Genomic DNA, 17,073 nt, shown 5'->3' with positions numbered 1-17,073 from the left:
GCACATAAAAACATTCATTTTTAATCCCAAAACATATCTATTTTAATCTTTTTTATTTTCAATCTCTTAAAAGAAGATTAATGTTCATTGAAATAATAAACATTTTTTTCTCAACATAATTTATCTAATATTCAAATTCAAAATCTTGAATCACTTGGATTTGATCAACCATACAAACCAATGTCATTTATATCAACCATTATTATTGATTTACAACACATTATTTTAATCTCCTATAAAAATCAAATAAATAATCAAACTTAAAAGTTACAAATATAAAACAAAAGTATGATAATTGATGTTATGAAATGCAAAGAAGTGAAATAGAAATTAGAAAGATACAAATAATAACGGATGAGTATATAAAATTCACAAGGCATGCAAATGCAATGCAAATAAACAAAAGTTGTTTAGATAGTATGGTGATACCGAGGTGGAACGAAAGGGATGGTAATCGACCCGTGACACCAACAAAGGATGGGTCTTATTATTTCTTTCTGATTTTGTTGCATGCACAGAGAGAGCACAAGTAACTACTAATAACTAGCTTTGGCTGAGTGACAAGTTTCATATATGTACAATTAAATTTGACCTTTTTCTCTAACCATTTTGTCCATAAAGGAAATTTCATGCTTACTACTCTATATGCCATGTTTGGCTTATTCCTATATTTTAAGTAGTGATATTCAAATTTAGACTCTAGTATTTAAATTTTTGTTTGGCTTTTTAACCCCAACTAATTAACTCAAGGAGATTGATAGTTTGGCAAAAAAACAAAGATTAGAACTAATCAAAAGATGAAATTTGAAATAGAGACTTAATGAAAAAAGTTTCAATTCCTATGGAGCAATTCAATAAAGAGCAAGATGAGATATAGTGACAAGGAGAACATTAAAGGAAATTTTTTAGATATGTAGACTTTGTTCATATGTATGAATTATATTTTCACTATAGATAAGCGACAACAGACTAAAAGATAGTTTAAACCAAGATGGTTTAAAACATTTTTTTTCTTTTCTAAATAGACTTGTTTGCCATTTTGATGATTATGCAGTGCTATAGTATATGAGATCATTTTATTTAGTGAAATGCTTTAATTGCATCCTGATTTTTTTTTTCCTACAAAAACCTAACAGAACTTGATTTTGATTATATTTTATTTTTGGTTAAATACTTGATTTCCAATTAGTTACTTAGTTCTGGACTTCCTTGAGAGAAGAGAGGGGCACGCGAGGAATCGGCCCATGGATCATGGTCCAAGGCGAATCGTTGGTGGGGATACAAAAGATGGCCCAAAATAATCAACCCTACTTTAGTATTGCGTCATTTTACGGACCAAAAAGGGGATTGCTTTTTGCATATTTCTTTGTTTCTATTCACTATCTCAATTTTTGTTATTTTTTATTTGAATAATATTTTTATACAACATGAGTTTAGTTTTACAGCTCTGAAATTTATATTTTGAAACTATAAAAAAATCAACTTTCAAAATTTAAATTCTAAAGCTATGTAAAAATAATGATTTTTTTTTAATTTAATTTCTGAAAGTCAATTTTTTTCATGCAAAACTTTTTTTTATTCCCGAAGCTTAATTCGTGTTTTGTGGAACTACATATAGACGAATGTTATGGAGCACAAAATGTGCAACCAAACATGCAGCTAGTAAATGATGGAGTCTTCCAGTGGTGGATGCATTCTTGGAAATATAATAAATTATCTTGCATGTAGTTTACTAGGAATCGAAAAGCAAGCCATATCCCTTACATGAGGTTTGCAAAGAATGTAATCCACCAACATAAGATTATCAATAATTGGGAGTTTTGAAAATATGAAAAATTGAGTTGCAACTTGCAAGAATATAAAATAAGTTGAGTTTTAAAATTTAAATTCCGGAAATCCATTTTTTTTATAAATTCCAAAATTTAAATTTCCACAATAAAATCAAACTCGTCGATCATTTATAAGAGTGTAAAGTCCATTTTAAAAAGTGTCAATAATCAATATAGTGAATCCATCCTTTTACTAAGAGAAGATCATTGCATTGGCCTACCATGATTTTTTTATTAATTTGACCAATAGAATATTCTGGTCCTCAGTGGAAAAGAAAGTTAACCAACAAATAGAATATTAGATCATTCCCTTTGATTAATTTACAAACTACACACAAAAAGTTTGATAAGAAAATATGCGATGCCAGTATGGATAAAGCTAGAGAAAGAGAAGCCAATTATTGTCTCAATCTTGTATCAACATAACTGAATCTCAGCCTCACTTTTTTTTCTCGGATAAGTACATACATACATACATATGTGTTTTTTTCATTAATTATGATGCAGAACAGCCTAATAACAATAGACAAAATAACATGAAACACAGTGAAATTGTGGAAAACATGAAAGAAGAAAGAAAATGATGATTTTGATGAGAACTAATGCAATTTGACTGCGTCGCTCGGTCGATATGTATATATATTATTATGGCAGGTTCAATTCAATTCCTAAGCTTTTGCAGCCACTGGAGTCTCAGCCTTGGTGGCTATTAGCTGCTCATATAAATCTCTTATCTTCAAACCAACTATGGTTTGGAAGAGACCTGTTCCATTGTTGCTGCCGGGGAAATCAGCATGCTTCAACATCTGTTGAGTAACCTCTCCATAGAACTTTGTAGAGAGGTTGCTTAGGTGGCTCTCAACGTATATTAGTTCATCTAGTCTGTCAAATTGTCCATCCATTTCTACAAGTGACACCTATTTCACCACACAAATCAAAACAAAACCAATGAAAATATAAGTTAATTTTACTTTGAATTCCAATATATGAAACATACATGCAAGAACATCTCAAATTGTGTGTGGAGGCAATAGACTAGTTATTAGTACCTCATTTCCGTAGTAAGTCTCTGGTCCATAGAAGAATTTGATGCCAGGGTAGGAGCATGTAAGCTTCCTTCCACATGGTATCCATGAAATGGTAGAGCCATCATCAAATAAGTAAACTGGGCTAAAGTACTTAACCCCTTCTTTCTGTATCAACCTCACTCTCAAAATCTTACCCTCGTTGTCATCTGGAATGAGTTGGGTTGGCAACACTTCTATCACTGCATCTGCGTATTGCTTTTGTGGATCTGTCAACAACAAGAGTAGCTAGAAGTATTAATTATACATAACAAGTTAATTAATGAATATGAAAATAAGTAGTTCAAGTTGAAAGAAAGTACTAATTTATTATATTTGAGATGGTTTTTTATCCATGAGTTGGAATCATAATTGATTACCAATATATGCTTCAAAATCAGGCTTCCTTGCTTCAATGCTAGCCTTGATGCTTTCAAGACTGTGTCCACGCTCTGCCATGTCTCTCTAAAATATTTTTTGTAAAATAATCGTCAGTTCATAGTAATTGATGGAAAGAATAGGAAAGTCATTGAATTGTCAATTATATATATTCTATGTATATTTACCTGAATTTTCCAAGCGAATTTGACCTCATTGCTAATGTCTAGGTAGATGCTAAAGTCCAAGAGATCTCTGACCCGAGAATCATACCTGCATGCAAGGAAGAGTCTCAAACTCACAATCAAGTAAGCTGATATAACAAGCAACACGTGGGTATTTTGGTTCAAGTTTTTTTTTTTGTTGTTGTAAAGAAATAATTATTAATTTTTTTAGAAAATTTTATAAAATAAGTAATTGTTTTTCCAAATTTAAGTGTTATCAAATATGCACTTTAAGTGTCACATGGATTGTTATTTTAATTGATATGCATTTATCAGTATAAAATATTTTTACATTTTTACACACATTTAATGATAAGATGATGTGATCCTGTAAAAAAAATGGATAAGATGATGTAAAGATAAAATGGATTCTTATTAGATGTATGTGTAAAAACCGTTATACTGACAATACGAATAAATCAAACTCTAAGTTTTTTTTTTCTCCGGTAATGTTTTACTAGAATTCATATCATTTTAATCAATTTGATTTTTTTACTGAATATTATGTTAAAATTTTAATTAAAAAGATAAGTAGAATATTCTGAATTGGGCTCTAGAAGGGTGTAAAAAACAAAACCTATTCAAACCGAATCAGATTATAATCAAATCTAAACTAAATTGATTTTTACCCAAACTAATTAAAAAAAGTGTATTATTTTATAAAATCAATTCGATTAATCAAATTGTTTTATAAAAATTATTTTGGTTTTTAGTTTTTCACCTAAATATTTTTTTAACTCAAAGGATCAGTTGAGAATTATTTTCACTCTTAGAATCAGTCTAAAATTGATTAAAAATCAATTTAATTTAAAATTAATTTTTTGAAATCAATTCAGAATTGAACCAATTTTTAAATTAATTTAACTATTTAAATATAAAATTCAACCATTAAAACAGTTCAAAATCAATTTAATTCAATTTTAGACTGTTTGTATTGGGTTGTAAGTAGTAATTAACCAATTAAACACAATCAGCGCACGCACCAAAATCAGAGAAAGAGATTACATTTTATATAATTTTTTATAGCACTTCTTTACACAACAAAAGGTTAAATAAGAAGAATAGACAGAGAAATGCGTAGCAAGATAATTAATGTTATGAAATAAATAAATAATAGAATGATAATAAGATATTATATGACTTGGAAAGAAGTTACACGTATTTTATTTTCTTACAAAAGAAGTTACACGTATACTACTAGTCTACTACGAATCACGTGCAAGTCGATATAAAAGATGAAAAGATCAAAGAGAGGAACATTTTACAAAATTAAGATTAAGAAACTTGGCCATATTAGCGGATATCAGTACGTAATAGTCATTTATTAAATTTAGACATAAAAGTTTAATTACTCGATAATTTTATTTCCCCTTTGATGTAAAATTCAAATACGATAATTTTTATTTTACACTCCCTTATGAGTGTGAGATGGGTAAAAAGAGAGAAAGTGAAAATTTTAATATATATTCCATGTGATGAGGGGGGAGTAATTAAGGAAAACTATGTATAAGTCAAAATCCAACTAAATATTTTATTAAGTAATTAAGAACTTTGAAAGTATCGAAGTCAAGAAGATTTTATGCCCCCATGAATTGAATCATAAACATATGACATGTCTGCGTTATTAGAGTAACAGTGAGTAGCATGAAAAAAAGAGTGACAGTGAATCCATGTTGGCCCCACCATACGTGGGAAGGTGGGAAAATCACTAGCAAATTCCTCAGCCATACAATCAAACAAAGATAGATAAGGAATCATCTACTTTTCAAGAAGAAAAAAAAGGATAAGGTATCAGCTTAACCACCCGTGTCACATTTAATTCCTCACTTCACAACCCCTTAGAATCATAAAGAAAAGTTAGAGAATTTCAAACAACCGTAACACCCCCACCTCCCACTTCTGAAGATTCACTAGGCAATACAATTAACAAATCAATTAGACTAATTGTTAATGACAAATGTTTCCTGAAAAAAAAAAGCAAGTACCATTATTAGTTTAGTGAAGCACAATACTTACATTGGGTGCAAGCCTTCAATGACTAAGATTTTGGGGGGTTTAATGAGCTCAGGGGGATCCAGGAGACCAGTGACATGGTTGTAGATTGGTTTTTCAACAGCAATTCCATCCTTAAGAGCTTTAACTTGTTCATACATGAGATCAAAATCATTGGCTCTAGGGTCAAGGGCAGTGACACCCTTCTCCTTTCTGCCAGTTCTATCCAAAGAGTGGTAATCATCCAAGCATATGACAGTGGTGGTGTCACTGATGAGTGTGTTTGAGTCAGGGTTGCCACCCTTCGGTGGCTCTGCTGCTCCTCCAAACACACTTGTCAGCCTCCTCATGAAGGTGCTCTTCCCACACCCTGAGTCTGCAGCAAGACCAATCACCACTGTCTGTGAGTCACCTGCTGCACATGTTATCACATAGCTTCTTCTGCTGCTGCTGTTGCCCCTGTTGCTGTTCCTCCAGAAAACTACCTGCTTTTGGTGGAAGAAACTCAGCTGTGTCTTTGATGGGGTTGAGATGGAGCAATTTGTGCTCAGAGATTGTGTTGAGTAGACAGTGCAGGCTGCCATTTTTTCTTAATTTCTTTCTCTCTCTCTCTCTATCTCTCTATCTCTCTAAAGAGAATTTTCAGAGAAGAGATGTTAAGGTGGCTTTTGTTTGAGGGTTATTTAGGAAGGGACATTCCAAGAAGAAGTTTGGAACACATATGAAATATGAGGTGGAATTAAAACCAAAACAAAAGGCAGTTATAAGCAGGAAAAGAAAAGAGAAAAAGAAAATATTGGTGTCTTCTTGTTTATGTGTTTCTGTGACTACCCCTTGTTTTGGACAAGTTTGGAGGTAATTTTAATGATAGAATAGCGGTGTTATATCAAAGATGAATCAGCAACAAAAGGGTATAGTTGTCTTTTAACTTTTCTCTTAAGAAAATTATATAGAAGGACAAAAGCAGCACCAGATATTTTTAGCATTATTAAAAAAATGGGGGAATTTGATGATGAGGTTATGGCATACGTGATATAAACTTGCTTGAGCTGAGTGGTTAGTGTGGCTTGGATATTTGACATGCCACGTGGCATGAATCTGGTGGCTCTTTGAAGATGAGGGATTAGGGGTGTGAAGTGAAGTAGATTTCAAAGGGAGTGTATGCCATCCAATTCTATCTTGGTCTCTTGGACTATACTAGTCCTTGTTATGTGTGTAAATGTCCCTTTTTTCGCTTTCTTATTTTAGATCAATACGTATGTATGTGTGAATTATGTGAAGTCTTGCTATTGGAACTTGTAAGAGACCATGTTTGATCAAGGACCACATATGTTTCTTCCTTTCGACACTCTCACTACAAGATGTGGAGGGTTAGGTCGTGAGGTATATATAAAAGCATATGCCCCATAATAATAACCACCAACGTGAAATTTAGTTTGATTGCCAGTAAGAACCACATGGTCAAATACTGCTTACAGTGAATGTAATGTAATAATATCACTAATATGTGTGCTTCTCAGCCTTCTTCTGCTAAAGGGGTCTCATGGCCACGGTATCCATCTCCAATACACAATTGCACGTCGAAGGTAGCTTAAAAAAAAAAGGTTATTGCCAATCACTTAATTCATTAAAACTAAACTGGCAATATATTAACAAATTTTATTTTTTTAATATTTTCTTTTACAAATAAACACTTATTCAAGAAGAAAGAATTTATTTTCAATTTGATCTTTCCTAGCTAATAAGATATGACGTGATTAGTTTCATTCAATAAACATATATGTCATCTTAAAATAATTATAAAATCATACCTTTTCATTTTCATTTTATATATCTTGATTCTTTTATTTTAATTTTTTGCGTGAATCCCATTTATATACTCTCTTTTAATATATTAGTTGTCTTTGTATATCTTTCACCTTTTACATTATTTTCATATCATAACCCAAACATAATTAGGTACTAAAGCGCCTGCCTATAACCTGACCCCGGTCAAATAGCCATATATATAGAATAAGTTTAAATGTGTTCAATAAGTTTATGAAACTGTTACTGTTAGGTAATTTAATTATTCTGGAACTATTTATAAGAATGTGATGTTCCATCATAGTTGGAATATATTATGTATGCTCGTTAAATCGATTCTTCTTCAGCAAAAGGTTTACAAACTTGTTTCAGTTCAATTATACCAATTAGTTTATATTCTGGTCATTTTCCACCAAACCAATATGCCTTTGACTTTCAAAGCTTAAAAAAAACAATTTTCGTCACTTGCACACGCACGCCGACGACACTTGCATGCCATGGTCCTTTTACGACATTCCAATCGAAGTCAATTATCTTTACTCAAAATCAACATAATTATATATTTAGAAAGACTTAGGCGACTTGTTTGGCCGTTGTGCTCGCACCAAATTAAAATTTAAGAGGTAGTGCTCAAGTTTAACTTTTGGGTTGTTTAAAATGCAAGGTTTAGAATGAATCGGAGTTCTAAAAGTGCCTCTCAAATTTAAAAACATTTTGAATTGTAACTACGTAAACTAAACCATTGGCGTTCACCACCAAAGGACAATGGTTTGGGCATATTGCCTCATCTCCCACACGCGAATGTGGAAATTATTATAAAAATGACACCTCAATATATATACTACGCAAAAAAGTTTAGTATGAACAACATCCAAGTAGTATAGTCCACAAATAATATATTTACACGTTCCCGAGGAGAATATTATTATATGTTTAAATAGAACATGAAGAAGGTTGTTGTTTTGATCTAGAACCAGTGGGTTTAGTACTTGTTAAATCGACAGCATGCTTGGCTTTTGCAACATTTGGATTGGGGGTTATCCCATTTCATGCACTAAGGCCTTTACGTAGGTACGGGAACTCAAACTGCTGTTTCAAGGTGCCAACAACAGCGTGGTTTGGAAGAAAAGGAAATTATTTAACGTAAATTTGAGTCAACAAAATGATGTCTTTTTATTTTAACTTAATTATGACTCAAATAAAATAATTAATTTAATTTTTGAATCATTACGTATAAAAATATTAAATATTAAGAAATGATAAAAAAAATTACTCTATTAATTTTTTTATAATAAGTTAAAAATAATGAAAAATTCACAATACATAATATTATTCAATTAAAAAACAATGAACATTACATAATAACAGATAATTAAACCCAAAGACATTGAAAACATAAAAAAAATACACAATGATGGAAAATATGTAATGTTACACAAAATTAATTTTCATTATTTTATTTTTCAAAATGTTCTTAAATATGCTCGACCAAATCTATCTAAAGTTGATGATGTTTTCCTCTATCATGAACATTTACTCTTCTTTGAGAGTATGTTGATATGAAATCGGGATGAACACTCAAAGATATTTCATTTGTCAACATGTCATTATCTTTATTATCATAATCAATATGATTTTGATACGTGTGTTGTTCTTTTTCAATAATCATATTATGCAATATGATACATGCATAAATTATATTCTTCAATGTATAAGCATCTCAGAAACGTGATGGACCACATATGATAGCGAAACAAGATTGGAGACCTCCAAATGCACGCTTTACATCTTTTCTTACTGATTCTTGTCATTGTGCAAATAATTTTCTCTTTTCTCCTTGTGACATTAAAATGGTCTTCACAAATATAATAAAGTCTGAATAAATGTCATTCACTAGATAGTATCTCATAATATCATATTGGGTTTCATTCACTATGTATTACACCGTGAGTGCATATCCTAAAAAATTTCATTAAACACATTAGATACATTTAACACAATAATATCATTATTTGAACCTGCAATGACAAAAAATACATGTCAAATCCATAAGTCTTGTCATGATCGTTGCTCCCTGACACAACCATGGCCGCCCCTCAAGCCACCAGTGTCGCTCCCTTGCAAACATGATAGCCCCTCGAGCCACCATTGTTGCCCGCTCACACAACCATTGTTGTTTCCTGACACAACCATTGTCACTCCCTTGCACAACCATCACTACTCCTTGAGCCACCAGAGTCACTTATACACGCAACCATTATTCGTGATGACAATATGAAATTTTTTCACATTTGTTCAATATTCCTTTTCTCCTTTGTATTTCTCAAGATCTTTTGAATCTAATTTGTATTTTGAGACAGGGTAGCTTTACATTTTCAATATTTCATCTAGTGATTTCAGCTTGTTTGCTTAAAAAATAGAATTAAAGGTGGAAAATGATGAGCAAATAATCTTCTCAAGTTGATTATCTGAATACATGAAACTTGCAAATAATTTACTAATAGGAAACCTTAAAAATCAAAGTATGTGTTTATCATGAGGTAAGAATGTCAAAAAGAGTCAACTTTTGTAAACAGCGTGATGCTATCCTACAAGCCACAAAAGTCGGATCCCATTTGCCGGTATGGCCGGTGAAATCCAGCTCGCTTGCTTATTCAATTTTTGTTTTACAATGGTTTGTTACAGCGAAAAATCATTAGTAAACAAAGGAAAAGAACAGAAATATAAATATAAAAAAATACACATGAAATGGATTTAATGATTAAATATTGAGAAGAAACATAAACAAAATTTTTAAGTGAATCTAATCGCAGGAATATTTCATCGTGAATAGAATGTGAAAAACTTAAGCTACAGTAGTATCTTTTAGTAATGACAAGCATTTCTTAAATAAACACGGATGAAAATATAGAGGAGGCAAGTGGAAGCTCGTCAACCCATCCCCTACAACGTAAATAATTAATAATAATTTATTGTCCAACAACCCATACTTTCATATCAGAAAATTGCTTACGAAAGATTCCATGAATGAATTTAAAATTCTGTTTATTTTAGATTTTTATAAAATAATTAAGTTAATTTGTTCTTGATATAATAATGCGAGTTGAAAAAAAATTTAAGTTTACTTGGGTGATTAAATAGGATCACCTATACATATATACTGATAACACTTGACACGGTTTATAGATAGCAAAATCCGATGCTGAGTCATGTGAATGGAATTAGACACTGCGCTCATTTCAGTAATCACACCGCTTCAAAAAGAAATAATCCCGGGTCATTCACAACGTATGCTAGTGAATTTTTGTATTTTTTTTTTCTTGTCTAGAGGACTAGCTTTTTTGAGGCGCATCACAACTGCAATACCATACAATAATACTTCAATGGAAATCCACTACATGTCTGCTTATCGAAAGCATATTTTCTTTTCACTGGAGCGAAACACTCTAGAAGAGATACTGAACTTCACAGAATTCATTACACAGTATGGTACAAACAAACTAAACCCTGATACAAACTAAACCCTGGTAACTACAAAGAACAAGACCAATATCACACCAAGATATTGTATGAGAAAATGAGGATAGACAAAAAGAATATGCTAAGCCACATTGTGAAGTGATTGACATTATAAAAGCCGTCGGATCAAAATCCAGAAGAGAACAGTCTCACTTATGCCCCCGGAAGTACATGTATATTTTCTGCACACACAAAAGAAAAGGAAACAATCATGAAGCAATAATGTTAAACACGCATTATAAAATAATTTACGGGCAAGTCGATGGTGATGAAGCAAAAGCATGCACAAAAAGCTACTGTTTGACAATATAAAAATTCAAATCGATGAAAATGTCCCTCACCTGAAGCACCCATAAGCTTAGAAGAGCCTCCAAGCAAAACATGCCAAATCCAATCAAATAGAATATCTGCATGAATATAAAACATGGATTGGATCCAAACAAGTAAGCAAAGGGAAAAGGTTATGAAACTTGATTTACCCTACACTATAAACTAAAAATTCAAATTAACAAAGGGTTAGGAAATTTTCATTTTTCCAGCTACTTCAACAAGTTGCTAAATGTGATCAAATATTTTTCCACCTATCGTCGGATGGCTCAGGGCATCCAGATTGTTGTGATTTTGCTGAAAACATAATACAACAGCAAGCCCACAGCACTCATGCCTTTATAGAAGCAGAGCAGCACACAATCTATTTCCATAAAAGTCCAATTCCCACAAATTTTACATCCCTTCGTCCAATGAAAGGTCCTCACAATTAGTCCCTTGATTATCATTTTCTTTGGTTTCTCAGACAAAGTCAACCAAAATCAACATTAGCTTCAACTGTCTCCAACTCCCCATGACACTTATTGCAATTGATTTGAACATAAGATCATAATTTTATAGGAGGAAGGGGTAATCAGCTTGAGAAGATTAATAGCCTTCATGTCTATTTACTTTAAAATTATTATTATTATAAATATATAAATCCATAACATCAGAATTTGGTAACCAGATACTCCTAAAGTAAAAGAACCTCATTTGTGAAATGACAATATTCAAGAGCAATGCATGAATAGAAAAGCTTCTAACTATTCTGTGCAATATATTTGGCAAACAAAAAACTTACCATATCAGTTGAAACCTTAGAAAATAAATTGCTCGTGGCTCATTAATATTAAATGATGATTATTTTAAAACAGAGACAATAATTTCACCTAACAAGAAAATAATTGGTATGCGTACATAGAATACAACTTACCCCAACCAATACATGGTCTGAGAAGACATCAATTGCAGCAAGGATGCCCCTGCAATTTCAAATGAATTAATTGAAATTTAACTAAAAAGAAATGTATACTTATACTTATTTAATACATTTACTAATACATACGACTAAGCAAAAGGCTGACATAAAATAACAGCACAAAATGTCATCCAACTACGGAACTACCTTTTGATAAATTTAATAAATTTATGAAGAATGTAAAAATAAAAAAATTAAACCCCCAGCAATTTTTCCTCCCCAGCAATTTTTCCTCCCCACCTCAATTTGGATGATATGACAAAATATCAATAAACATATAACCACACTATAATGTTTCATATGTTGCATATGCCTACATAATAAATAAATAAATAAAAGTGATCATCCAAAGCTCAAAAACACTTACAAGGATCCTATCATTCTCTTACATTCTTGTGCCTTATAAAGAACTTTTTTCTAAACAAACTGGTAAAGGAACTTTTGGTTTCAAAACATCCAATTATAGTAAAGTTCCCCCCATTATACTAAGAAAAAGCCTATCACTAGTACAAACCAGCACAGTCTTGGAACACAAGTTTTTAAAATTTTCCTCCTTGAGGTCACTTGGCTTTTAAACCATATATAATAATAAAAAATTACACACCCAATACCAACCCGATAAAAAGACCAAAAACTTCATGGAATTCAAGTAAACTATGTAATACAATTTGTAGAACTTACGTTAATGATTTTCCATGAAAAACAATTGGAGGCGCAATTGCAGCAAAGATGCAAAATCCAATATGAAGCTGCATCAAGCCACAGTAATTAATAAGACACTAGTTCAGTAGTATTAAGCCAGTATAATGTAGTAGATTAACATACCAAGTAGAACATGAAAAACCAACCAAACTTCAGTGCACTATCCGTCCTGCATATAAGAAACAATCATGAGCAAAAACCATTGTGCACAATCAGCTGTGCACTTTAGTTCAGATTATTTAGAGAAATAATCACTTCTCTTATCAATTTCCGGAGATTTAAAAAATAAGCAATTATATCCTGGGAAATAAATCTTTCACAAACATACACTAATTTATGTCTCTCCTGCCCGTAACTAAAAGAGACTCCATACTAGACCTAAAACAATGGTGTTTGGATAGGTTCAGGGACTTAGGAGGAAAAACATAGCTGACCTCATAGCACGATAGAGGGGTCTGTACCAAAGAACATATGAAAGGGGAACACCAAGTAGACCATATATAACCGCAAGGAAAAAAATTTTAACACCTGTACATTGTAAGCTTTACAGTAAGGTCCAAATCAATCAATAAACTAAACAGTTGGAAGTATTTCCAAGTTTAGAAGAATGAGCTCACCGCCGCCTCTGATCCAACAGACAGTCACAGCAACTACATTAAAAACTAGGCAGAGAACAATTCCTGCAAAGATATCACTCCATAGATGGAAGGAAAATAATTAGATACATACAAGTTTATGATGGAGCGGACGACATGAAAAAAAAGGAAGCTCTACAGGGAGTGTTTGTGTGTGTGTGTGTGTGTGAAGTTAAAGGGGGATGTGATTAGATACCCTATGAAACAAATTTCCACAAGGCAACACCTTTAATATACTTAATAAAGAAGTTATGTAGAAACTAGATAACTACACCAAAAGAGTTTTTTTTTAATCTTTACAACACCAAAAGTTTTTTTTTTAATCTTTACAACACCAAAAGAGTTTTTTTTAATCTTTACAAAACGCACTCTTAAGTTGGTATTATGTGCTAGACTACTAGGTTACTGCCTACTACCTTAAGTTGTTTTTGCTTTATCACTTATGACTTACTATGACTTGGTTGACTTGCTTTCTTCTTATGGTTATAAACTTAAAAGTTTTATTAAGTATTTAAAGTGTGATTTAAGGGTTTTTTATTATTTACACAATTTTATATGCATATATATGAGTTCTATAGGTTTTGTAGGATCTTAAGAGTTAAGACCCATGTTATGATCCTACAATTTACAATCCTGTGACCCTTCCAGATCCCAAGTATAATCTTAAGTTCAACTACCTTGGTAATTTTATTTCATTCTATCCTATCCCATTCTATGCCATCCAAACATTGCCCAAAATTTTGATTATGATAATCGCTTATATTATACCCTTTGTTTTGGCAGAGAACTGCAAGCAGTTACTAAATACTAACTAAACCAAGACACATGATAATAAATTAAATTTGAAACAACAATCAAGTAATCAACCAACCAAATAATGAATAAATGAATGACGAATAAATAAATAGTATTTAAGCAATCATACCTAACCAACTTGCAAAGGCCAAATATTGCAGCCTCTGAGCATGAACCGGTATCTCATTGGCAATATCATGATGAATGATTGGGAAAATTGGAGGCCAATTCTTATCATCAACAGGAACACCAGCTGATAAGCACATTTATTTTTTAAACAAGAAAAATATGTTATTGACCCAGCAAAAATATAGAGATTCAATGAAAAACACTTAATTGAAGCAGCATGGAATGGTCTCATCATTCACCTCTAGAAACAGCCTCTTCTCTTCTTTTTATTTCCTACAGATGATTTTTAAAGAGTCACGAAATCAACAAAAAGCCAAGGATACAATTAACGGTGGCAGGAGCAAGAACTTATACATTCAGGCAGTTAAGAAAATATAGGTATATCACTGTTGATGATGACAATAAAATCAACAAAAAGAATGCTTAAATTGTAAAATAAACCTTCTCTTTCCGTTTTAAATCCGCTTCCCAAGCAGCTAGCTCTTGACCTCTTTTCTTGGAGTCCTATATAAATATCATGGAGAATAAAATCAGCCACTCCAAAAAGCATCTTACAGTCATAAGGGGAAGTCCCTGAATTAGCGATGACATTACATTTGTAGTATCCAAAGGAATATCAACTGTAGCATCATGCCTTTGACCAAAGCCCAGTGGCTGAGATGCTAATGGTGGAATACGTGATTTGGATGCAGGAGCAGCACCACCATTCTGGAAGAACAAATAGAATGGAAAAAAAACCCACACCATGACTTAAATTAACCAATAAAGCATCAAATACCAAGGCTCTCAAAACTAGCAATTTGCACTAGAGATGACAATTATAATGACCACCTTATTTCAATAAGTGTGTTGTATAACTAGACATTAAAGTTAGTTTGTCAGAATTAACAAGGTTTGAATTAGTTAAATATCTCTTGTTATTACACATGCAGCTAAATTAACTCTGAACTGAAGCTCAAATCAATCCATCGGTTACATTCTGTTGTAAACGGTAAAATTACATTCGGCCAATGTAGCAATTGAAAGCAAACTCACAAAGAGCACTCTGCAAACTCAATGAAATGCAGAATTACCAAACCTGTCAAACAACCACACTTTTGAGCAACATTTTTTTACATTTACAAACACAAGGTGGAGATTTTATTAAACTATTATTTAGTTTAGTTAATTTAATGCCCATAACATAATTTGCTTAGATAAAACATTGGTCCAAGGGATTTCACAATTCACAGAGGACACATTTAACACATCAGCAGAAGTATTGGCAAGTTCTACTTAACTACATCAACACTTCACACTTCTTCTAGACTATACGTGTCCTAAGTCCAGACAAGCACACCACGTAAACTTATGCTGCTCAGCTGTACATACACACAACTGAGCGCACAAAACAAAAACTATACTGCATCAATCGTTACAAACCACACTCCTTGACCAATTCCAATTATCTAACCTTTTTTCCAATTATGGTGTCCCAACCCCTAAGTATCGAATAACCCTTTCATGCAACGCACATTTTCCAATACACGAATCCACTCAATTGCGTAGCTCAGAAAACACCGAAACCGCAAACCTACATATTCTCTAGATCCAAGTCCTCCACAAACATCCACACTAAGTTCAGCACCTATTTCTCGTGTCGGTGCTGATTTAGCACAAACACTATGATTCAGCAAACACTCTTTCTCAATTAACCGCGTTTGCCGCCAAACAAGAAAACGAAACGAAAACATAACGACGCAAATAAACCACAGATCTAGATCAAACGACGAGTTACCTAATTAGTTCCATATTTATACTAACACGGTGGAACGAAAATTTAGGGCGAAAACTAGGTTGGATCTGAGTGAGAAATCTTAGAAACAACTAAATATAGCTACGGAAAGAGAGTCAGGGAGATTATATTACCGAAAAAGGATTGACTTCTTCTTCCTCGAAAGGATTGGGATCGTGGTGGCGATTCATGGCGAGAACTTAGTTAGATCAGATCCGTGAAAAAGTGCGAACAAGTTTGAGATGATGCGTGCGTGAGAGAGTGAGAGAGTGAGACAGTGCTAGTGCGTGCGGTGAGAGACCGCACTTCTCTCCCTTTTTTCTGGCTACCTGGCTTGTTCGTAACGCGGGATATAGTTTTGGAATTGATAGAAAAAAGGTAACTGAAATTGAATTTTTACTCTTCACCCTCTCCTTGCTTCTGATTTACGGTTCGTACCCTTGCGTCGGTATGCTGCTGCTTTCAGTGCGGTGCGAAGTGGGAACCGTAACAGAGCTCACGTGATTCTCGCGTGCGGGTTTATGATGTGGCGAATGATGATTGGGGTACTGAGCTATGGAGTACGAGAATGGGTGGAGGCTGCGTCACTGGATTAGAACGGGTACTAGCGGTTCGTAAGGGACTGGTAACTCACAAAGTCATAATAAGTTCATTACCAGGTAACTCAAAATCATATCAAGTATATATGTATATCAAAATCCAAAAATGAAGTCTCAAAACCACACAACATGACTTATGCCTTTGACATAAATATATTCAAATACTTCAATTGGAAATAATATAGTTAATGCATAATAATTATTGTAACTTCTTAAAATATCATAATTATATAACTATCATGTCCATATGATAGAATTACATACAATTCAAAATAAAGAAATTATCCCTATATTTATCCTTTTTTTAGCAGCCAAATACAATTCATCGTGGAGGTACAA

At 32.7% G+C, this 17,073-nt stretch overlaps 2 protein-coding genes across 2 annotated transcripts; both read right to left on the bottom strand.

The window, feature by feature from the left end:
- Positions 1 to 2,108: 2,108 nt before the first annotated feature.
- LOC114368998 (phosphoribulokinase, chloroplastic-like) lies at positions 2,109 to 6,294 on the bottom strand. Its single transcript, XM_028326301.1, has 5 exons — positions 5,512 to 6,294; positions 3,460 to 3,544; positions 3,274 to 3,358; positions 2,879 to 3,123; positions 2,109 to 2,746 (listed from the first exon to the last, which is right to left on the bottom strand). Exons 1-5 carry the CDS (start codon positions 6,069 to 6,071, stop codon positions 2,498 to 2,500), a joined length of 1,224 nt encoding a protein of 407 aa, XP_028182102.1. The 5' UTR covers positions 6,072 to 6,294; the 3' UTR covers positions 2,109 to 2,497.
- Positions 6,295 to 10,584: 4,290 nt separating this feature from the next.
- LOC114368997 (secretory carrier-associated membrane protein 4-like) lies at positions 10,585 to 16,532 on the bottom strand. The gene is made up of 12 exons (XM_028326300.1): positions 16,270 to 16,532; positions 14,956 to 15,069; positions 14,803 to 14,865; positions 14,601 to 14,634; positions 14,363 to 14,485; positions 13,420 to 13,482; positions 13,237 to 13,330; positions 12,926 to 12,971; positions 12,782 to 12,849; positions 12,056 to 12,104; positions 11,154 to 11,219; positions 10,585 to 10,994 (listed from the first exon to the last, which is right to left on the bottom strand). Exons 1-12 carry the CDS (start codon positions 16,324 to 16,326, stop codon positions 10,962 to 10,964), a joined length of 810 nt encoding a protein of 269 aa, XP_028182101.1. The 5' UTR covers positions 16,327 to 16,532; the 3' UTR covers positions 10,585 to 10,961.
- Between the last annotated feature and the right edge of the window lie 541 nt (positions 16,533 to 17,073).

The sequence above is a fragment of the Glycine soja genome, chromosome 9, assembly GCF_004193775.1.
Source record: "Glycine soja cultivar W05 chromosome 9, ASM419377v2, whole genome shotgun sequence".
In the NCBI taxonomy this organism is placed as follows: Eukaryota; Viridiplantae; Streptophyta; class Magnoliopsida; order Fabales; family Fabaceae; genus Glycine; species Glycine soja.
Note: the sequence above shows the minus strand (reverse complement) of the source record. Positions and strands in the feature narration are given on the sequence as shown.